The following is a 16,639-nucleotide window of genomic DNA, read 5'->3' as shown; positions in this document are numbered from 1 at the left end:
TCTTTTGTTTTTGATTTCAATTACAGAACTTGTCCTTTTGATACTAAACTTGATTACAACCTTCAGGTTCAATTTCCTAGTCCTGCAAGACCTCTTTCTTTACTATGTTAGCATAATAGTATATATATATATATATATATGTTAGTGCATGCATGCATAATGCATGGGCATGCAAAGAGACAAGAGTTAGATGATTTTGTTTAGGACTAGTGGATGAGGAGAGGTGCAATACAAGCCAGATATTTTGTAGGTGGATGGAGGTGGTCTGTGATTGGATGAGATTTGAGAGAGGCTTTGCAGCCTTTTTGTTGCAGTGGTCCTATATATTTGAGGGGATTAAAAACTTGGGGCATGCAGTAAAAATTAAAGTAAAAATTTAAATTTACTGCCAAGGTTGTACAGTGGTTGGTGACATCAATGGATGGATTTGAGCTTAGATCATGAATGCTGATTTCAAGCATGGCTACAGTGGGTGGAGCCTTGACAGTTGGGAGTAATACAGTAGGAAATTTCATTTTTGGAAGGCAGCATGCACATGCGGGGGGGATTGAGACAAATAAATGACACACTTTGAGATCTCTTTGGGGATATTAATTTAATTTATCAGAGACACACTTGTTAATAATTATCATGCAGATTGATTTCATGAAGTTTCAGATTTGAAGAGAATCAAGATATTTGTGACAATTAATGCTGAGAAAAAGGTGCCAGTACTGGAGTAATAAAATTGATAACTCACAAATTTAAAAAGTTCATGACTGTTAAGTATAGTACAAAAAAACAGAGAGTATAATTAATAAATAATACATCAGAATGGCAATGTTGGTGATACCAAGTCAGATTCAACAACATCATGGTCCTCGCTCTCTCTTCATCGGTATCACCACTTTTTCTTTTTAGTGAATGTGAGCTTTCTCTTCACCGGGCTTTGTGTATTCTAATTCATTGTCAGGAGATATTATATTCATTTTGTGGAAAATAAAGCCTCCACATGTTATCAGTTATCACAAAAATAATAAGAATAATTATATAAACAATAAAATAGAAGATGATTCATTATCCGTAACATGTTGAGTGTAAAAGCTAGCCAATTAAATATGTTTACCTTCATATGGTATTCCCACTTACAAAATAAAACAGAGAGAGGGATGATATAGTCTTTAAGTTTCCAAAACTTTGCACTCCTGAATGGTTGGAGCTAGTTTCCCATTATAATAGCACAATTTTAAAACTCTTCTAAATAAATAAATAAATATTTCTCATCTTCTGTGAAACATGAGCAATTTGCATTCTACTCTGTTTTATTAACAACATCTGCATACATATATATGGGATTATTGCTTATGAAAATTACAGTTTGGATATATATATATATATATATATGATAATTTTTCTCTTTGTTAATGGAACCACCATGATGAGAAGAAGCATTAAAATAATTAGAACTAAGAATGAGATGATTAACAAGATAAAAAAAAGATAGAAAAACAGGGAAGTGAGCCCCCGGAATGAACTTCAACATTAACTAATGAATCAGCTCTTGCAGGGCGGCGCAACCGCACGCCGCTCTAAAATGTACAACAAATCAAACCCATGAACATGTCTCACTGGGTTTTTTTTAAATAGTTAGAAACTCACAGAGGAGCAAAAACCAGAAGGAAAACAAGCCATGCATGTACATGCATACATGGTTCTCAACTTCTTTCCTTCAAACAAACTCCTCCATGATCTCTTCTTCTTGACTTCACGTACTTCTCATGGTTGAGTTTAACTAATTAAGCATGGAAGTGAGAGAACGAAAGACAACCTCTTCACAAGGGATGGTGAGACCCATGTCATGGTGGAACCCAAACTCCTCTTCAGCTCTCTGAAGCAGTGTTTGGAACTCAGGGTGAGTTAAGTAGGAGATAGGCACTATGAACCTACTCCTATTCTCACCCACATACACTGCAAAGTGGCCTTTGGGAACATCTTGTGGGAGCCCATCCTCCTCTCCATACCCTTGTTTTCTCCCGAGGCTTGAGCATCTTTTCAGTATTTGTTTCAGTGCTGCAGCCTGTGAAAGCTTGTTGTTCTTCCTAAGAGCCATAGGTTGATTTGTTTGTGCACTAGAGGGATCAAAGAGAAGAAGAGGATGATGAGAAACAAGAGATGATGAAAGGGAGAATGGAGTCAGGGGGTCTATTTATGGAAGGGAAAGAGAAGAAAATAAACAAGAGCATGTGGAAGGATGAGAGAGAGAGAAAGAGAGAGAGAGGGAGAGGGAAGGACAAGGCACGGGTGGGTTGTGGGGTTGTGTTTATAGAGTAAAGGACGCTAAGTCTGGGGCTTTAATCCCTCTTGCTGCCTTTTCTTTGGACATGCATGGCCCTCAGCTTGATTCCTCTCTCTCTATCCATTGATCATATATATATATATATATATCCTTAATTTATAATATTTTCTTAAGCAACTGAACTATTATTACAACGTTTACGTACAACAAAGGAGTAGATTTATTGGTGAAGCTAAGACGTAGTACGTGGTCCACATGCAGTTAATGCATGCATGAAGTTACTGGTGCGTTTGGTTGGTTTCAATCTCTCATCACTTGAAAGCTAGTTTGGAATTCTAGCCATGTATTTGAGAATCACTGGTCCTGCACGCAAGCCCACTTGAATGCTAGAATTGAGCGGTTTTCAGTTGGTCCTTGGCGTACAAAGAGTAGTGAGAAAGATTTCATTGTGATCATGATCTTGTTAGAATATTTAAAGAGCTGTTCTCTCTATCTCTCTCTCACACTGTTGTGGTGGTATGCAGGTACATGACCGTACCCTTGTGTGCTTTGGATCCTTTAAATCTCTTTCTTCTCAGTTATCATTCATCCTTTTGAGGGACCACACCATCCTCACCACTTGCAAGAGGCAGACCTACTCAGTGATCAGTGATGCCTACTCCCTTCAAAAGGTTTAAACCAAGTACTACTATTTATGTACTCTTCTTGAAGTTGGTGGTTGTGGCATGCATGCTGTACATATACTACACATACACACAGATTGACAGATACATACAAGTTTGAGTACATTGTTGTACCTGCATCACACTCATGACCCAAATTTTCATAATACTAAATAATTAGGAGGTATAAATAAAATAGATATGTAGAGATATATGATCGACTTGAGTTTAGTATGAAACAATTTGATTGGGCAAGAGTCATACTCATTGTGCCCCCATGTTCTGTGAACAATATTCACTGGTGAGATCAACCCTGGGGACCAGCAACACATGTTAATACATAAGCAGTAAAAAGTGTAGACAATGAGAGAGAAAGAAAGAGAGAGGGATGGTGACCCCCCCAATCTCTGTTAGGCACATGAAGGCCATGTTACTCTTGCCCAAAGGATACCCCTCTCATAAGGACAACAGAGCAAGGGCCCCATTGGAGTTAAACCCTAAACCACCTCCTCCTCTACTAAAACTCTTCAAGCGTGTTTTGGTTGAACACTTTCATGCATGCATGGGGTTGTGCATTGCTGTTCCAACCTCATATTCGTCTTCATTAGAAAATTAAGTACAAATTTTAAAAAGAAACAAAATGGTAGATGCTAAGTACTAACTCCCAAAAATTATATAAGGGTGCAAACAAAGGAATTATTTGAATACCAAGTCCCAACTAATAAAAACATTTGGATATATATCAACAACCAAACAATCAACTTTGGCAACTAAAACTAGAAAAACTAAGTGCACCTTCTAAGAAAGTGAGTACTTATGAGATCACATTGAAATTAATGAAATACCATTTATTAAGGTTGAGACCATCCCAACTCCTTGGCATGTGGTTCAGAGTTCGCACTGGTGCCAGCAAAGAAGTAAGAAAGTCTCAAGGGTGGAGCCATGCATGTGCTCTTGGAAGAGAAAGGAGGAGACAAGGCAAAAGAACAAAGAATACCATTTGTGATGTAAAAAATGGGAAAAGAGGTCCTTTGGGATTTCCAAAAGGGTGGCAAGAATTCTCATCAATGTCTTTGTATAGCTCACTGCATGGATTCAAATGAAAAAAAGGAAAAAGTAGTGTGTGTTCTTTTGATAAAGAGAAGTTTTAGGACAATGCTAAAGAGCTTTGACACATCACAGCATGTCAAGATGACTAGGAGATGACACTGCTATGAAGTTTATAGACGCATTTCAGAATTTGTTCTCTGTTTTATTTTATTACTTTTTTATTTCATGAGAACATCAGAACATGTTACTTTTACAAAAGTGAAAAAGTTAAAAATGAATAAAGGGTCACCCAAGTCAACTACTTACTGTTTACCAGTTGGGAGTTAAAAATTTACAAAAGTGGATTTTACTTGTTGCGTGGTTAAATGCAACACCACATCCCCAAAAGGCAAGCTTAAAGAAGCTTTTTAGACTATCAGAACGAACCTTAGCTTTGAGGCAACTTTGGTCACTAACACTGGATGAGCTAGTAACTCCAAAACGAGGCAAGTGATTCTCAATATGTAGCCTGATGATTGAACGTGGGTAATTTTTTATTTTTTATTTTTTATTTTTAGGACTCCACCAAAACATTTCTTATTTTAAGGTCCAAAGTTTCAAACTTTAATTTGAATAAAAACTAATTATTTGAAACTTCGATTTTTGTTTCTTTGCGTGATTTTCAGAAAAATTCGGCTCTGTTTTTGATGATGTAGAATCTTTGAAAAATTTCTGTCATGTACATGCGTAGATCACTATCCACCCAGTTAATAATTTCTATTTTATTTGTTGATAAAAAATTTTTAATATCAGATCATAAAAAATAAACCAGATTCCCTCATTTGACCGCTTAGTGAAATAAAATTAAACTTTAGTAACTAATTTAATTTAAATTAAAGTTTGAAACCCAAAAAAATAAAAAAATGACCATAATTTGTGCCCTATCAAAAATTTACACATTCTTTTCTTTATCTTTTATTATTTTTTTCCTTCTTTTTCATACCACCACCAGTGGATTTGTAGTTTTTATTTTAGCATCATTTTATTCCTCTCTTATTAGTATTTGTGATGTTAGTTATTCTATATTTTGTCTTCCTATTTCAATAAATTATGGTATATCCACTTCTATTCATGTATATATATTATGTAATTTATGGCCAATAATATAAATTTTAGATTGTACCTAATTATAAATATATTTTATATATTTTTATTGTTCTCATAAATTCTTTTTACATAATATTTTGCATATCATAAAATTTTCTATATATATTTAGAAGAAATATTCTTATAATGATCCTATGTAAATCCAAAGTCTGGGCTTTGAGCTCTATGGGCCTTTTCCCTTGTATTAACACACAGTTGCATGGATTCTTTCTATTGTGTTTGGGTTTCATTTGGAAAGTTGATAATTTTAGCTTATCACGCCATAGCTTTTATTCCACAGATAAAATAACACTTGTGTTACGTTGTATATTTTATTTCAAGGATTAAATATATATATATATATATATATTTAACAAGAGAAGCTTATAATCTTTCAAAATAATGATTTCCGCTTCCCCACTAACGGAACCTAATTTAAAATAATTTTTTGTAAAAAAAAACTAAACTAAACTAAACTAAACTATTGGTTCCTTTAAAAATAGAAGAAGAGTTTTAGAAGTCATTGAGTATGCCCAAAATGCAAAAAGAATAAAAATACAAAATAATAATAATAATAGTAATAATAATAAGATAAAGTTACAAAGCAAGCAACTATGATGATGCATCCTTCTCATAGTCATCAACATCCGCTTTCTTTTTCCCCATATATAAAAAGGTGAGGCTCCATTCGTAATTTATTATATACGATAACTTTTGGAGTTTGAAGATTAAGATACATGGAAGCATGTTGGCAAGGTTGTGTCTTCTAAATTTTTATGGTATCAGTTGAGGATTAACATGATGCTACTATAATGTTTTGATTTAATAAACCATTAGCCAAAATAGGAAGACATAACTCAATTACTAAACATAAACAACATATTATCATTGATAACTTTAATTGATAACTTTGATGAAGATATTCTTCCCAAAGTTAAAATATCTTTATATCTTAAAAATTTTATTTTCTTTTGAAAAATTAAATTAGGTTGACTAACATATGGGCAACGTTAACTCTGCACGGCACAGAGTGGAGCCGAAAGGCCCGAAAACTATTAATTATTATTGTATTTTGTATATATATATATATATATAAATATTTTTTTATAATTTATCATTTTTGAATAGATTAAAAAAAAAAAAAAGACGAGGGCATAATTAGGCCATGGAGAACAGCAATGGCATGGGCCGTGGGGCTGGCACTCTGGCCCATCTAGGTCCATTACTTAAAACCATTCCTCCCTGCCAACTTGCTTTCACGGTTACTATCTTATTAATTAATGAAACAAAGCGATAAAAAAGAAGTCTCTTTATGCAAAGAAAAACAGTAGATAAATTAAAAAAAAAAATCAATAAATAAAATCAATAAAGAGGAAGACGAGGCTAAGTGGGTGGCACAAACTGATAGACCTTCACATATCAATCAATCAAAGCCTGAAGATTTATAAAGATAACAATAATGGTGATACCCAGCTAAATTTATTTGCCTAACTAGCTAGTGGATATCCACCTCATAATCAATTACTTATGTGCATGCCTCAATTATCTCATTTCCCACTAATCCCTACTACTTAATGTCTTAATTCTCCATTGATAATAATCTTCTTGTTTTTTTTTTCAAAAAAAAGAAAAAAAGAAAAAAAGAAGAAGTTTATTATCAATAGATACTCCAATTGATTGATATATATATATATACAAGAATATTATCTCTATATGCTAATAAAGAATCCATAGTAATTTATAAGAAAGAGATGGAAAGTATGAAGTGATACTTATCACTAACTTGAATTCTTTCACGCTTTAGTTCTCTTTCTCCAAACTGGACTCTATCACAAGTCTCATGTGCTCATTCTTTGAGATACTAGCATGCTTCCACGCATCATATCCCAACAAGAACAAAGAATCCTAACAGATTTCACATGGAACACCACCTCTCGTGCAACATGCCATCAAAGGTTGAAGAAGAAGAAGAAGAAGCAGAAGAAGCATATACTCAAAGAGAGATAGCATCACCTCCACCACCTTCTTTATCTTCATCTTCATCCTTCTTTCCCAAATGGCTCATGGACATGAAGCACATCATCTTCTCAGAGCTCAAAGAGCAGAGAGGGATTGCAATTCCTTTGGTCGCAATGAATCTCACTTGGTTTCTCAAGACAGCCATCACCACTGCTTACTTAGGCCGACTTGGAGAGCTTCACATGGCCGGAGGAACTCTCGGCTTCACCTTCGCCAATGTCACCGGCTTTTCGGTCTTAGCCGGCCTCTCCTACGCCATGGAGCCCATATGTGGCCAAGCTTATGGTGCTAGAAACTATAAGCTTCTTCATAAGACTCTCCTAATGACTATCCTGGTGCTTTTTGATTGTTTGTATTCCCATCTCCTTCCTGTGGCTCAGCTTGGACAAGATACTCATCCTCTTTGGCCAACAGGAAGACATCACTAAACTTGCAAAGAAGTATATTATTTACCTTCTTCCTGACTTGGTTGTGACTTCTTTTCTATATCCACTGAAAGCCTATCTCAGCTCACAAGGTATAACCTTACCAACACTCTTCAGCTCTGCAGTAGGTCTAGCCATACATATTCCACTCAACATCTTACTTTCAAAGGCCATGGGGATGACTGGTGTGGCCATGGCCGTCTGGCTCACTGATCTAGTTGTCACCATTTTGCTAGCATTATACTTGTTCATAAAAGAAGGGAACAAAGGTGGTGGGTGGCTGGAGCAAAGTGTGAGTGAGTGGGTTAGGTTGCTAAAGCTCTCAGCACCATGTTGCTTGACCACTTGCCTTGAATGGTGGTGCTATGAGATTCTTGTTCTTCTGGCTGGGAGACTACCAAATGCCCAAAGAGCAGTAGTGGTGCTTGCTGTAATGCTTAACTTTGACTATCTGATCTTCTCTGTAATGCTATCATTAGCCACATGTGCATCCACACGTGTGTCTAATGAGCTTGGTGCTGGCCGGGCCATGCTTGCTCGGAGCTCAGCCTATGTTTCTCTAGGTGTTGCAGTGATTTCTGGGTTCTTTGGAGGATCAGTGATGTTTGCTGCGAGAGGAGAGTGGAGTTCGTTGTTCAGCCATGATAAGCTGGTTACTAATTTAGTGAAAGAGGATCATGATGCTTATGGCTATTGTTGAGCTGGTGAACTTCCCTTTGGCTGTGTGTGGAGGGATAGCAAGGGGAACAGCAAGGCCATGGATGGGAATGTATGCTAGTCTTGGAGGGTTTTACCTTGTGGCTTTGCCACTCTCAGTGACCTTCTCTTTTAGGCTTGGAATGGGGCTTTCAGGTCTTTTATTTGGGCTTCTTGTTGGTGCTTTCATTAGCTTCATTTTGTTGCTTGTTTTTGTGCTTCTTATTGATTGGGTTGCTGAAGCTGACAAGGCTCACAAGTTGGCTTCTATAGTGACTGAAGTTCAACATGAAGGTACACAGAGAGAAGATGAAATTCTCTGTTAATTTATATTTATATAAGTATATATATATATATATATATGTATGTGTGTATTTTTTTCCTTTCTTCTTGTATGGTTGTCATAAGACTCATAACAATGATTACATGTTGGTTGTGGGATGCTATAACCTACAGATAATTTAAAAAATTAATCAGTACACTAGCTAGCTACAATTCCTTATGAATGGAATTTTATTTTAATAGTATTGATCAATTATGTTTATCCCATCAATAGATGCATTTTATTCAACAAGGCCAAGCCAAAGAACATGTGATCCGAGATTCGGGAGAAGAAGCAGCAGCACCTCCCACGTGAGCCATATGCCTCGCCCATCACCATTCGTCCACTTCTTTTAACCATTCATTAAAAACAGGGGAACAACACAACGCAACACACTCCCCCTTGTTCTCTCTTATTCTCAATTGAATTGAAAGTAGTGAGAACAGATTAATGTGTAAAGATCTCAAAACAAAACTCACAACACTGATTCCCATGTCACCTTGCATGATGCATCCCCACTTTCCATAATTCATAATTGAGACACACACTTGCAAATTGCAATCATTCTATTATGTGCTTGTATGCCAGTAAAGTGTTTTCCAGACCTGAAATCACTCCACTTTGCTCCCCCTCCACAACCATTTTTCCAATTTCCAATTTCCAATTTCCACACTCATCATTCATTTTCCATCAATATACATACACTGATACACCCATAAAACAAATTCCAAAATGACTGTACATTCACTCCAAACCCACTTTGGAAAACAAGTGGAAACAGAAAACGGAAAACATAGAGAACAAATTGTAACTATTCTCTGAGCCTGTTTCTCGAGCTCAACTCGAGTTCGAACCTCCAAATGTAGTTAAGCCCAACCAGCAACTCCGTCACGGCGGCCTCCACCTTCTCTCTGTTGGCGAACCAAAGCGTTCTCCACAGCATGGGCCCCACATCCCCTGCCACGTGGCTCCTCCTCCGCTCCGGCGTGAACCTCTCCGTCTGCCACGTTACAGTGTCGTGAGCCAACGGCCCCAGCCACGCCATGATACTCGATATGGCTTCCCTCCACTCCACTGCCAGCTCAGCATCGGAAGCCGGGCCCACCACCCCTCTCAACCTCCTCCTGACCAATCCCCTCACGCCATCTGGCAACATCCCGTACAACTCGTCCCGCCCCTCCTGTCCGACCGATCCCGGCGCTTTCATCATCTTCTCCACAACGATGACCACGTTGGCGTACCTCGCCGCCAGAGCCGCCGCGCCGAGCGTCATCTCCGGCGCGGCTAACATCCTCGAGCTCCACTCAAACAACCCGGTAGTCTCGGATATCAATGGTCCAGGAGGAGCCGGGTACACCGCCGCGGACAGGCTCCTCTGCGGCGCTGCATGGCCGGCGCCAAACGCGTGGAGAATCCTAGCGAACACTGTGAAGCAAGACCTAGCCAAGAGCTTGACGGCAGCGTCGAAGGTGCAACCCCAGAGTGAAACCTGCTTCAAATGCTCGACCTGCTGCCGTTGACGTACCACTCTTTGTTGAGCCTCAGCGATGGTGGTGATCTTGTTCATAGAGAATTCATGGCTGCAGTGGAGGAGTTTCTTGAGGAGTTGTTCGGAGTCGACGAGATCATGGAGCTGAGAATGGAGATCAGAGGTGGAGGAGATGAGCCGGTCCATCTTCTTAGACTTGTAAAGCATGTCCTTGGAGGACAAAACCCAGTGGTGAGAGTCCTCGCCGGAGGAGACGAAGTTTTTGAAAGCATAAGGGAAGGATCTGAGAGAGGGGTTAGAGCAGCGGGATGAGAGGTGGGAGATGGAGTTGGAGATGAGGCGGAGGGAGTCAGTGAGCTCGGCGAAGATGAGGGCAAGGAGGAAGGAGTCGTCGTCGGAGACAACCTTGCGGACGCCGGGGGAGGAGATGGAGTAACGGAGATGGGAGAGGTTAGAGTCGGAGAGTGAGCGGGAGAGAGAGAGGAGCTTGGACATGAGAGTGGAGACCTCGAAGGCAAGGATGTTGAGGTTGTTGTTGTCTTTCTTGTTGTTCCGGTCAGGGGCGGAGATGGTGGCCATGGCGGACTTGAGAAAGGAAAGCCATGGATGCTGATGCTGATGCTGATGCTGATGCTGATGATGATGATGATGATGCTGATCTGAAGCCATTTGGTAGGAAGGAAGGTAAGGGAGAAGGGGTGGGTGGTGATATAACTGGTGTTTGTTATATAGAGAGATAGAGAGAAAGATATATAGATAGATAGATAGAGAGGAGTATATAATAAGTAAATTGAAATGAAGGAATGGAGAAGAGAAAGTGAGGGTGGTGGACCTGCTGCTGCTTTCAATGGGAGGACTATGCCTTGCAAATATATATTTATTTCTATTTTTACGAGTTTAATTATATTTTTTTATTTATTTTTGTAAATATATAATATCTTGTTATCAGAGTTTGAAATTCGTCGTGTATGTTATTCTCTTGGGTGGTAGATTTTTCTCTCTCTCTCTTTAGTGAAATGGTTGAATTGAGTTATTATTATTATTTGTCAGATAAAAATAGAGAAACCAGGTTAATAAATATTGTTACGTGTCTATTTTGGTTATTGTCCTTGATTAGAAGGTAATAAACTCAAGTGCATTGTTAATGATTTTTTTTTTCACAGTTGATGATTATTAAATTTATAGTTTTTGTTTCTCGAGTATAATATATATTAACGTTTAACTGGTCAAGGTTTATGAATGAAATTAACATTTCACTTAATACATCTTGATTAGGGGGTGATTATTTATACAAAAGCGGGTTGGTTGATGATGGTGATCCGGATAAAGGAAAGAAATAATGGCTATTAATCATTTGAAAACTTTATTTTGTAAATTATCATGATTTGCTTACATAAATATTGAACGAAATATTTTGAATTAATACAAATTTAATTATGATATCATGTATATATAAAGATTAAATCATAGGAAGTTTTGAGAATTCATTTTAGAGCTGAGGATGATAATAATAATTTCATGTGTTTTTCCTTCAAATAAATCAAAGGACAGTTATTTATTATTGTTTTTAATTTACACATGAGATGATTGTGCATTAATAAATTTCATGTGATAAATGCAGCATGCTGATCCAATATATATATATATATATATATATATTGAAGTATTGATATTATCTCAGTTTTAGCACAATCAAATATAAAAATCTGCACAATATCAAAATATTTTCAACATTTTCAAGGTGTTACCTTTTTATATGCTGCTCTGCGGCACAATGTTGATTGTATATATATATATATATATATATATATATTGAAAAAAAAATGTAAAATTTTATTGAACCACATCATTTATCAAGACCGGTCAAAGATTTCGTAGTTCGAAAGGGAAACACGTTTAAGAGATGTGGAAATAATTTATAATGAAAAGTTAGTTTATAGTGGGAGGATTTTACTTGGAACAATGTTAAGCTAAAACCATTATTTTAGTTTTGTAGTGTATTATTTTATTTTTTTAAATTTATCAACAATTGTATTATATAAAGCGGTTGAAAATCTCCTTAGATGTTTTTTTTGGATCTAAAGTAATGGAACGACTTGCCAATTAAAGACTGTTTATTGCACGGCATAACATTTTTGGATGATTTTTTGCATGTTTTTAAGAGATTTTTATCATATATTCTTTAGATATACTTAACTAATTATTATTATTATTATTTATATATATATATATATATTTATTGATGTATTAATTTTCTCGAAGTGAGCTATTAGGAGCCTTATAAGGATTGAGGAGTAAACCTCTCACAACAAGTTTTTATTTATTTATTTTTTTTGGCGCAAGGCACCAAGGGTTCAAACTTAAATCATTTATTTAAGTGATCAAAGTCTCTATACTGTAGAATTGATCTCATTAGTTGCAATATCTTAATATCATAAAATAATCAGAAATAAGTATGTTTTTACTATTGTACTATCAATACAATAATTAATAAAATATTCTTTCATTATTGGACTCTTTATCAAGAAACAAAATACCATATAATACAAAAGCATATTTTTTTAATCACTACATAGAAAATTTTAAATTACATGACTTGTATCGCTTTTTTATTATATTATCATTTTTTTTTGTTTTTTTAAATAATAAATCACTGTTTTATTAGAAATAGAAGTAAAAATAATCTAGAGCATAACATTTTTCAAATTTTCTTTGTGTATTATTTTTTTTATTATATATTATTATTATTTTTTTTTAAAAAAAAGGAAAGACAATAAAAACTCTCTCTCTCTATATATATATATACGTGAAAGAGGCAATATGAAAAGAATATGAGAAATGTCCAAATAAATCACCAGTGGTACCATTCAGAGAATGAAGGCGACCCAAAAATATATGTGAAAAACAAGGAATCAGAAGAATGTAGACATTCCTTTTGACTTGAAAGAATGAATGATCTCTCCTCCACCACCAACTAAACCCCACTCACATTAATCCTCTTCTCTCATTAATAAGTCTCATTGTTATCATTCATTGCTTCTCCCGTCTCCAACCACATTTTAGTATTTTACATTCCACTCCTTGCTTCTCACCCGCTATTATTATTATTATTATTATTATTATACATTACATAAAAAAAAAATTGTCAAAAAGAAATTAATGTTGTGATTTTGATAAAATAATTATAAATTTTAAAGGGGTGTTTATTGAGAAAAAAACTGTTAGATATTTGTTAGTTAGTGAGTTTTTTTGTCGTTTTCATGAGGATGTTTTTAGTTAGTGCGGCGTGCACGTGCGGTGGAAGACAACCGGGTCAAACGGTTGTCCAATCATCAGCTTTGTTGCCGGCTTGAATGCCTCGACATTTGGACTTTTGTGATCAACGACGTGGATTCCCCATGATTATCATTTTATTTTATTTTATGTTTTATTTTTTTCATTTTTAAAATATCTCCTCTTCACAATAGAATCATACTCAATGCTTGTTATTCAAAGTTTGTTTTTTTTGTTTTTTTTTTAAATTTGGAAATTGATTCTAATTTTTTACTTTTTTTAATCCCTTTTTTAAAAACCTGAAAGTGGTTTTTATGTGATATTAAAATAAAAATAATTCCATGATATGAATTGATAAATGTAAATCAATTTTTTATTCACATCTTGTTAGCCCGTGCTCTTTATTTTATTTTATAAATTCGATTTTGACACCCAAAATTTATTTTATATTTCTTATTTTATTTTATTTTATTTTATTTACTATTTATCAGTTGTTACAGAACGAGGTCGTTTTACACACCTAAAAAAGTATATATATATAATATTTATCAAAAATATTATGCGCTGTCAAAAAGTTGAATTAATATTTTTGATTTTGTTCGAGATTGGATTTCATCTTAATCCACCATGTGATTTCTACTCCAATGTTTTACATTTAAAAAAATTTATCTTAGCTTTATTTGTAAAAAAAAAAAATAGATAAATGAATATTGGTATACTTTTGGAACAGTTAAATGATTTATCTACCACAAATCCAATGATGGATGCAATATCCAATCCTTAGCATAAAGCTTTTGGCCCTTTGACTTTAGATGATGATGAAGTTGACTTTAAGACAAAGATGTTGACCAAAGAGAATTGAATTCAAGAAACACTTTAAAAGCAAAAGATTGCACTTTGTGGTGCAACTTGTTGGTAAAAAGATAGCAAAGAAAGACATCTACTTTAATGGAATTCCAAGTGGATCAATGAACCAAAGCCTAAGTGCCCTGGCTCCATCACCCAATATCAGAGGAAAAGATTGCACACTACATATTCCAAACCATCCATTTCTTAGTTACTCAAAAAGTATTTTATTTTATTTTTTATACTGTTATCTGTAATAAGTATCATGGTGATCGACACGGTGTCTGATTTAATAGTAGATGGTGCCGTATTTTAGTGTTATTTCTTTATGATTAAATAAAAAAAATCCTGAAAAAACAAGGTTCAAAAAGTAGATTTTTAATAAAGTAGACAAACCATGAATGTATTAATAAAGAATGAGGAACAACAATAGAACTTGTTATGATATTAAAATTAATTTGTATGTAAGATATTTATATAAAACACATAAATTAAATATTACTACTATTTAAAATAATATATTATATTTAAACTCAACATTGATAGAATATATATATTCAAACCATATATGATTTGACCTCATAATAACCTTAATAATAATTGTATTGTTGATAATAAACATAATCATGAATTTGTGTTTATGATAAACTTCATTAGAACTCATTTAAAATTTTTTTTATCTCTATAATACAACAATAGCAAAAGTCATCACTAGGGCGTTTGTTTTATCAAAAGTAAAAAAGAATTAATAAATAAAGAATAGCGTAAAATTTCTACCAAATAGTCAAATATTTCTTAAGCCTATTTTTACATGTTTTACGACCATCTACATGTTACTTCTTCTAGTCATCTCTAGACATGTCATTGATGTCAATACCATCTTAAACAATGATTCTCTTTTTAACTTGTCATAACAGGCAACACTTATAATCTATTTTAAATAAGTTCACTCTTTAATCATTTTTTTCTAATAGTGCCTAATTTATATCTATCTCACCAAATATTTTGACTTGCAAACTTTATTACATTTTCAATAAAAATACTATAATATTTAAAAAATAGTTTTATCTTTATACTATTTTAAATAAAAATTTATAAAATTTTCATTATAATCATAAATACAAAGATTTATACCTGTTGACTACTGCTTGTTTGTTTTTAAGAGTGAAAAAAGGTAGATTAATAGCTAAACCTCATAAATTTTTCATTTTTTAATATATATTTATTATATTATATTAGATATATTTAATAATACACACACACATATATATATATATATATATATTTGTATTTGGAACTATTTTAGGTCTATAAGATGTGATTTAGTGGGAGGGGTGGACCTTGTTGACGAGGCCCCTCTTCCTCTTTGCTTATTACTTGGACTCCACCATCATTTGTAGCAAAAGATGATCCATGAACAAGTGTGTTGGTTGGTCTATGGAGTGTTAATAAGCACTGCATGATGATTAATTTGGTCCTCTTGTTATGGTCCTACTCTCTCTCAATTCATTCAAACCATATAAAAGCAAAAGCTTGCATACCTTCTTTTGCAAAGAGATTTATATATTGTTTGGAGATATGTTTCTCTTTTTGTGGACATTTACTCACTACATGTTTGCCCAAACAAGCTACTCAATTTTGAGAGTGTGTGTTTTTGTGAAGTAGAAATGCTTGACAAATTAACCTAGCTAGGACTTCATCACCATATGCTTGGGCTTTGGATTGGGCTTGTGCCAAATGATTTTGAAATTTTTTTAATAAAATAAACTCACTTCTTGTTAAGTTATTTTATTCAAAGTTTATGAAGATTATTATTCATAATAAAAATGTAAAGTTAAAACATGACTGGGTAAGTCTCAACTCTAGTTTTTCTTTAATAATTTCTCTTTTTAATCAATATTCGATGTCACACAATTTGGTCTTTGGGCTACTTCTACTTATTACATGTATTTAAATAGACAATTAATATGGGACTTATTAAGGTTAGTTGACCTATAAGTTTACAAAAATTAAAAAAATTAATATTTCAATAAAAGCATCCATAATTAATTTTAAATATATAATTTAACTACAAAAATATTTATTTCATTAGTTTGATTAAACTCAAACTTAATCAGCAGCACCAAATAAAATTCTCACCGTTTTTTTTTTTTTTTGAAATAAAAATTCTCACCTTTCCAAAATGAATTCAAAATTTAAAATTCAAAATCTCCGACCCAACCACTTTAAGTAATTCATCCCCAACCAAACAAACCAAAATTTGGTGCTTATATATAAAATATCTTAACATATTATTATATAATAACTTATAACATGAGAACTTGATTTGCACTAGAAGTCAACTCTCCACAAATGTAACCATAATATATAGCTTTGCTTAGAAAAACACAAGAAGGAGAACTCTTGTCTATTGTACCTAAATAAATAAATTTTTAAAAAAAATTAAAGTGCTCAAAA

The 16,639-nt window shown here is 34.2% G+C and overlaps 3 protein-coding genes across 3 annotated transcripts; 1 reads left to right on the top strand and 2 right to left on the bottom strand.

The window, feature by feature from the left end:
• Window positions 1-1,480: 1,480 nt before the first annotated feature.
• LOC120258484 (auxin-responsive protein SAUR50-like) lies at window positions 1,481-2,264 on the bottom strand. The gene has a single exon (XM_039265907.1). The coding sequence runs from the start codon at window positions 2,087-2,089 to the stop codon at window positions 1,772-1,774; it is 318 nt and encodes a 105-aa protein (XP_039121841.1). The 5' UTR covers window positions 2,090-2,264; the 3' UTR covers window positions 1,481-1,771.
• A 4,537-nt stretch (window positions 2,265-6,801) lies between these two features.
• On the top strand, window positions 6,802-8,779 carry LOC120258481 (protein DETOXIFICATION 56-like). Its single transcript, XM_039265905.1, is given in 3 exon segments — window positions 6,802-7,472; window positions 7,474-8,223; window positions 8,225-8,779. Coding segments are annotated over 3 exon segments (1,545 nt in total). The 5' UTR covers window positions 6,802-7,031; the 3' UTR covers window positions 8,579-8,779.
• A 281-nt stretch (window positions 8,780-9,060) lies between these two features.
• LOC120258483 (protein PSK SIMULATOR 1) lies at window positions 9,061-10,818 on the bottom strand. Its single transcript, XM_039265906.1, has one exon. It carries the CDS (start codon window positions 10,730-10,732, stop codon window positions 9,386-9,388), a length of 1,347 nt encoding a protein of 448 aa, XP_039121840.1. The 5' UTR covers window positions 10,733-10,818; the 3' UTR covers window positions 9,061-9,385.
• Between the last annotated feature and the right edge of the window lie 5,821 nt (window positions 10,819-16,639).

This window comes from Dioscorea cayenensis, chromosome 4, assembly GCF_009730915.1.
Source record: "Dioscorea cayenensis subsp. rotundata cultivar TDr96_F1 chromosome 4, TDr96_F1_v2_PseudoChromosome.rev07_lg8_w22 25.fasta, whole genome shotgun sequence".
In the NCBI taxonomy this organism is placed as follows: domain Eukaryota; kingdom Viridiplantae; phylum Streptophyta; class Magnoliopsida; order Dioscoreales; family Dioscoreaceae; genus Dioscorea; species Dioscorea cayenensis.
Note: the sequence above shows the minus strand (reverse complement) of the source record. Positions and strands in the feature narration are given on the sequence as shown.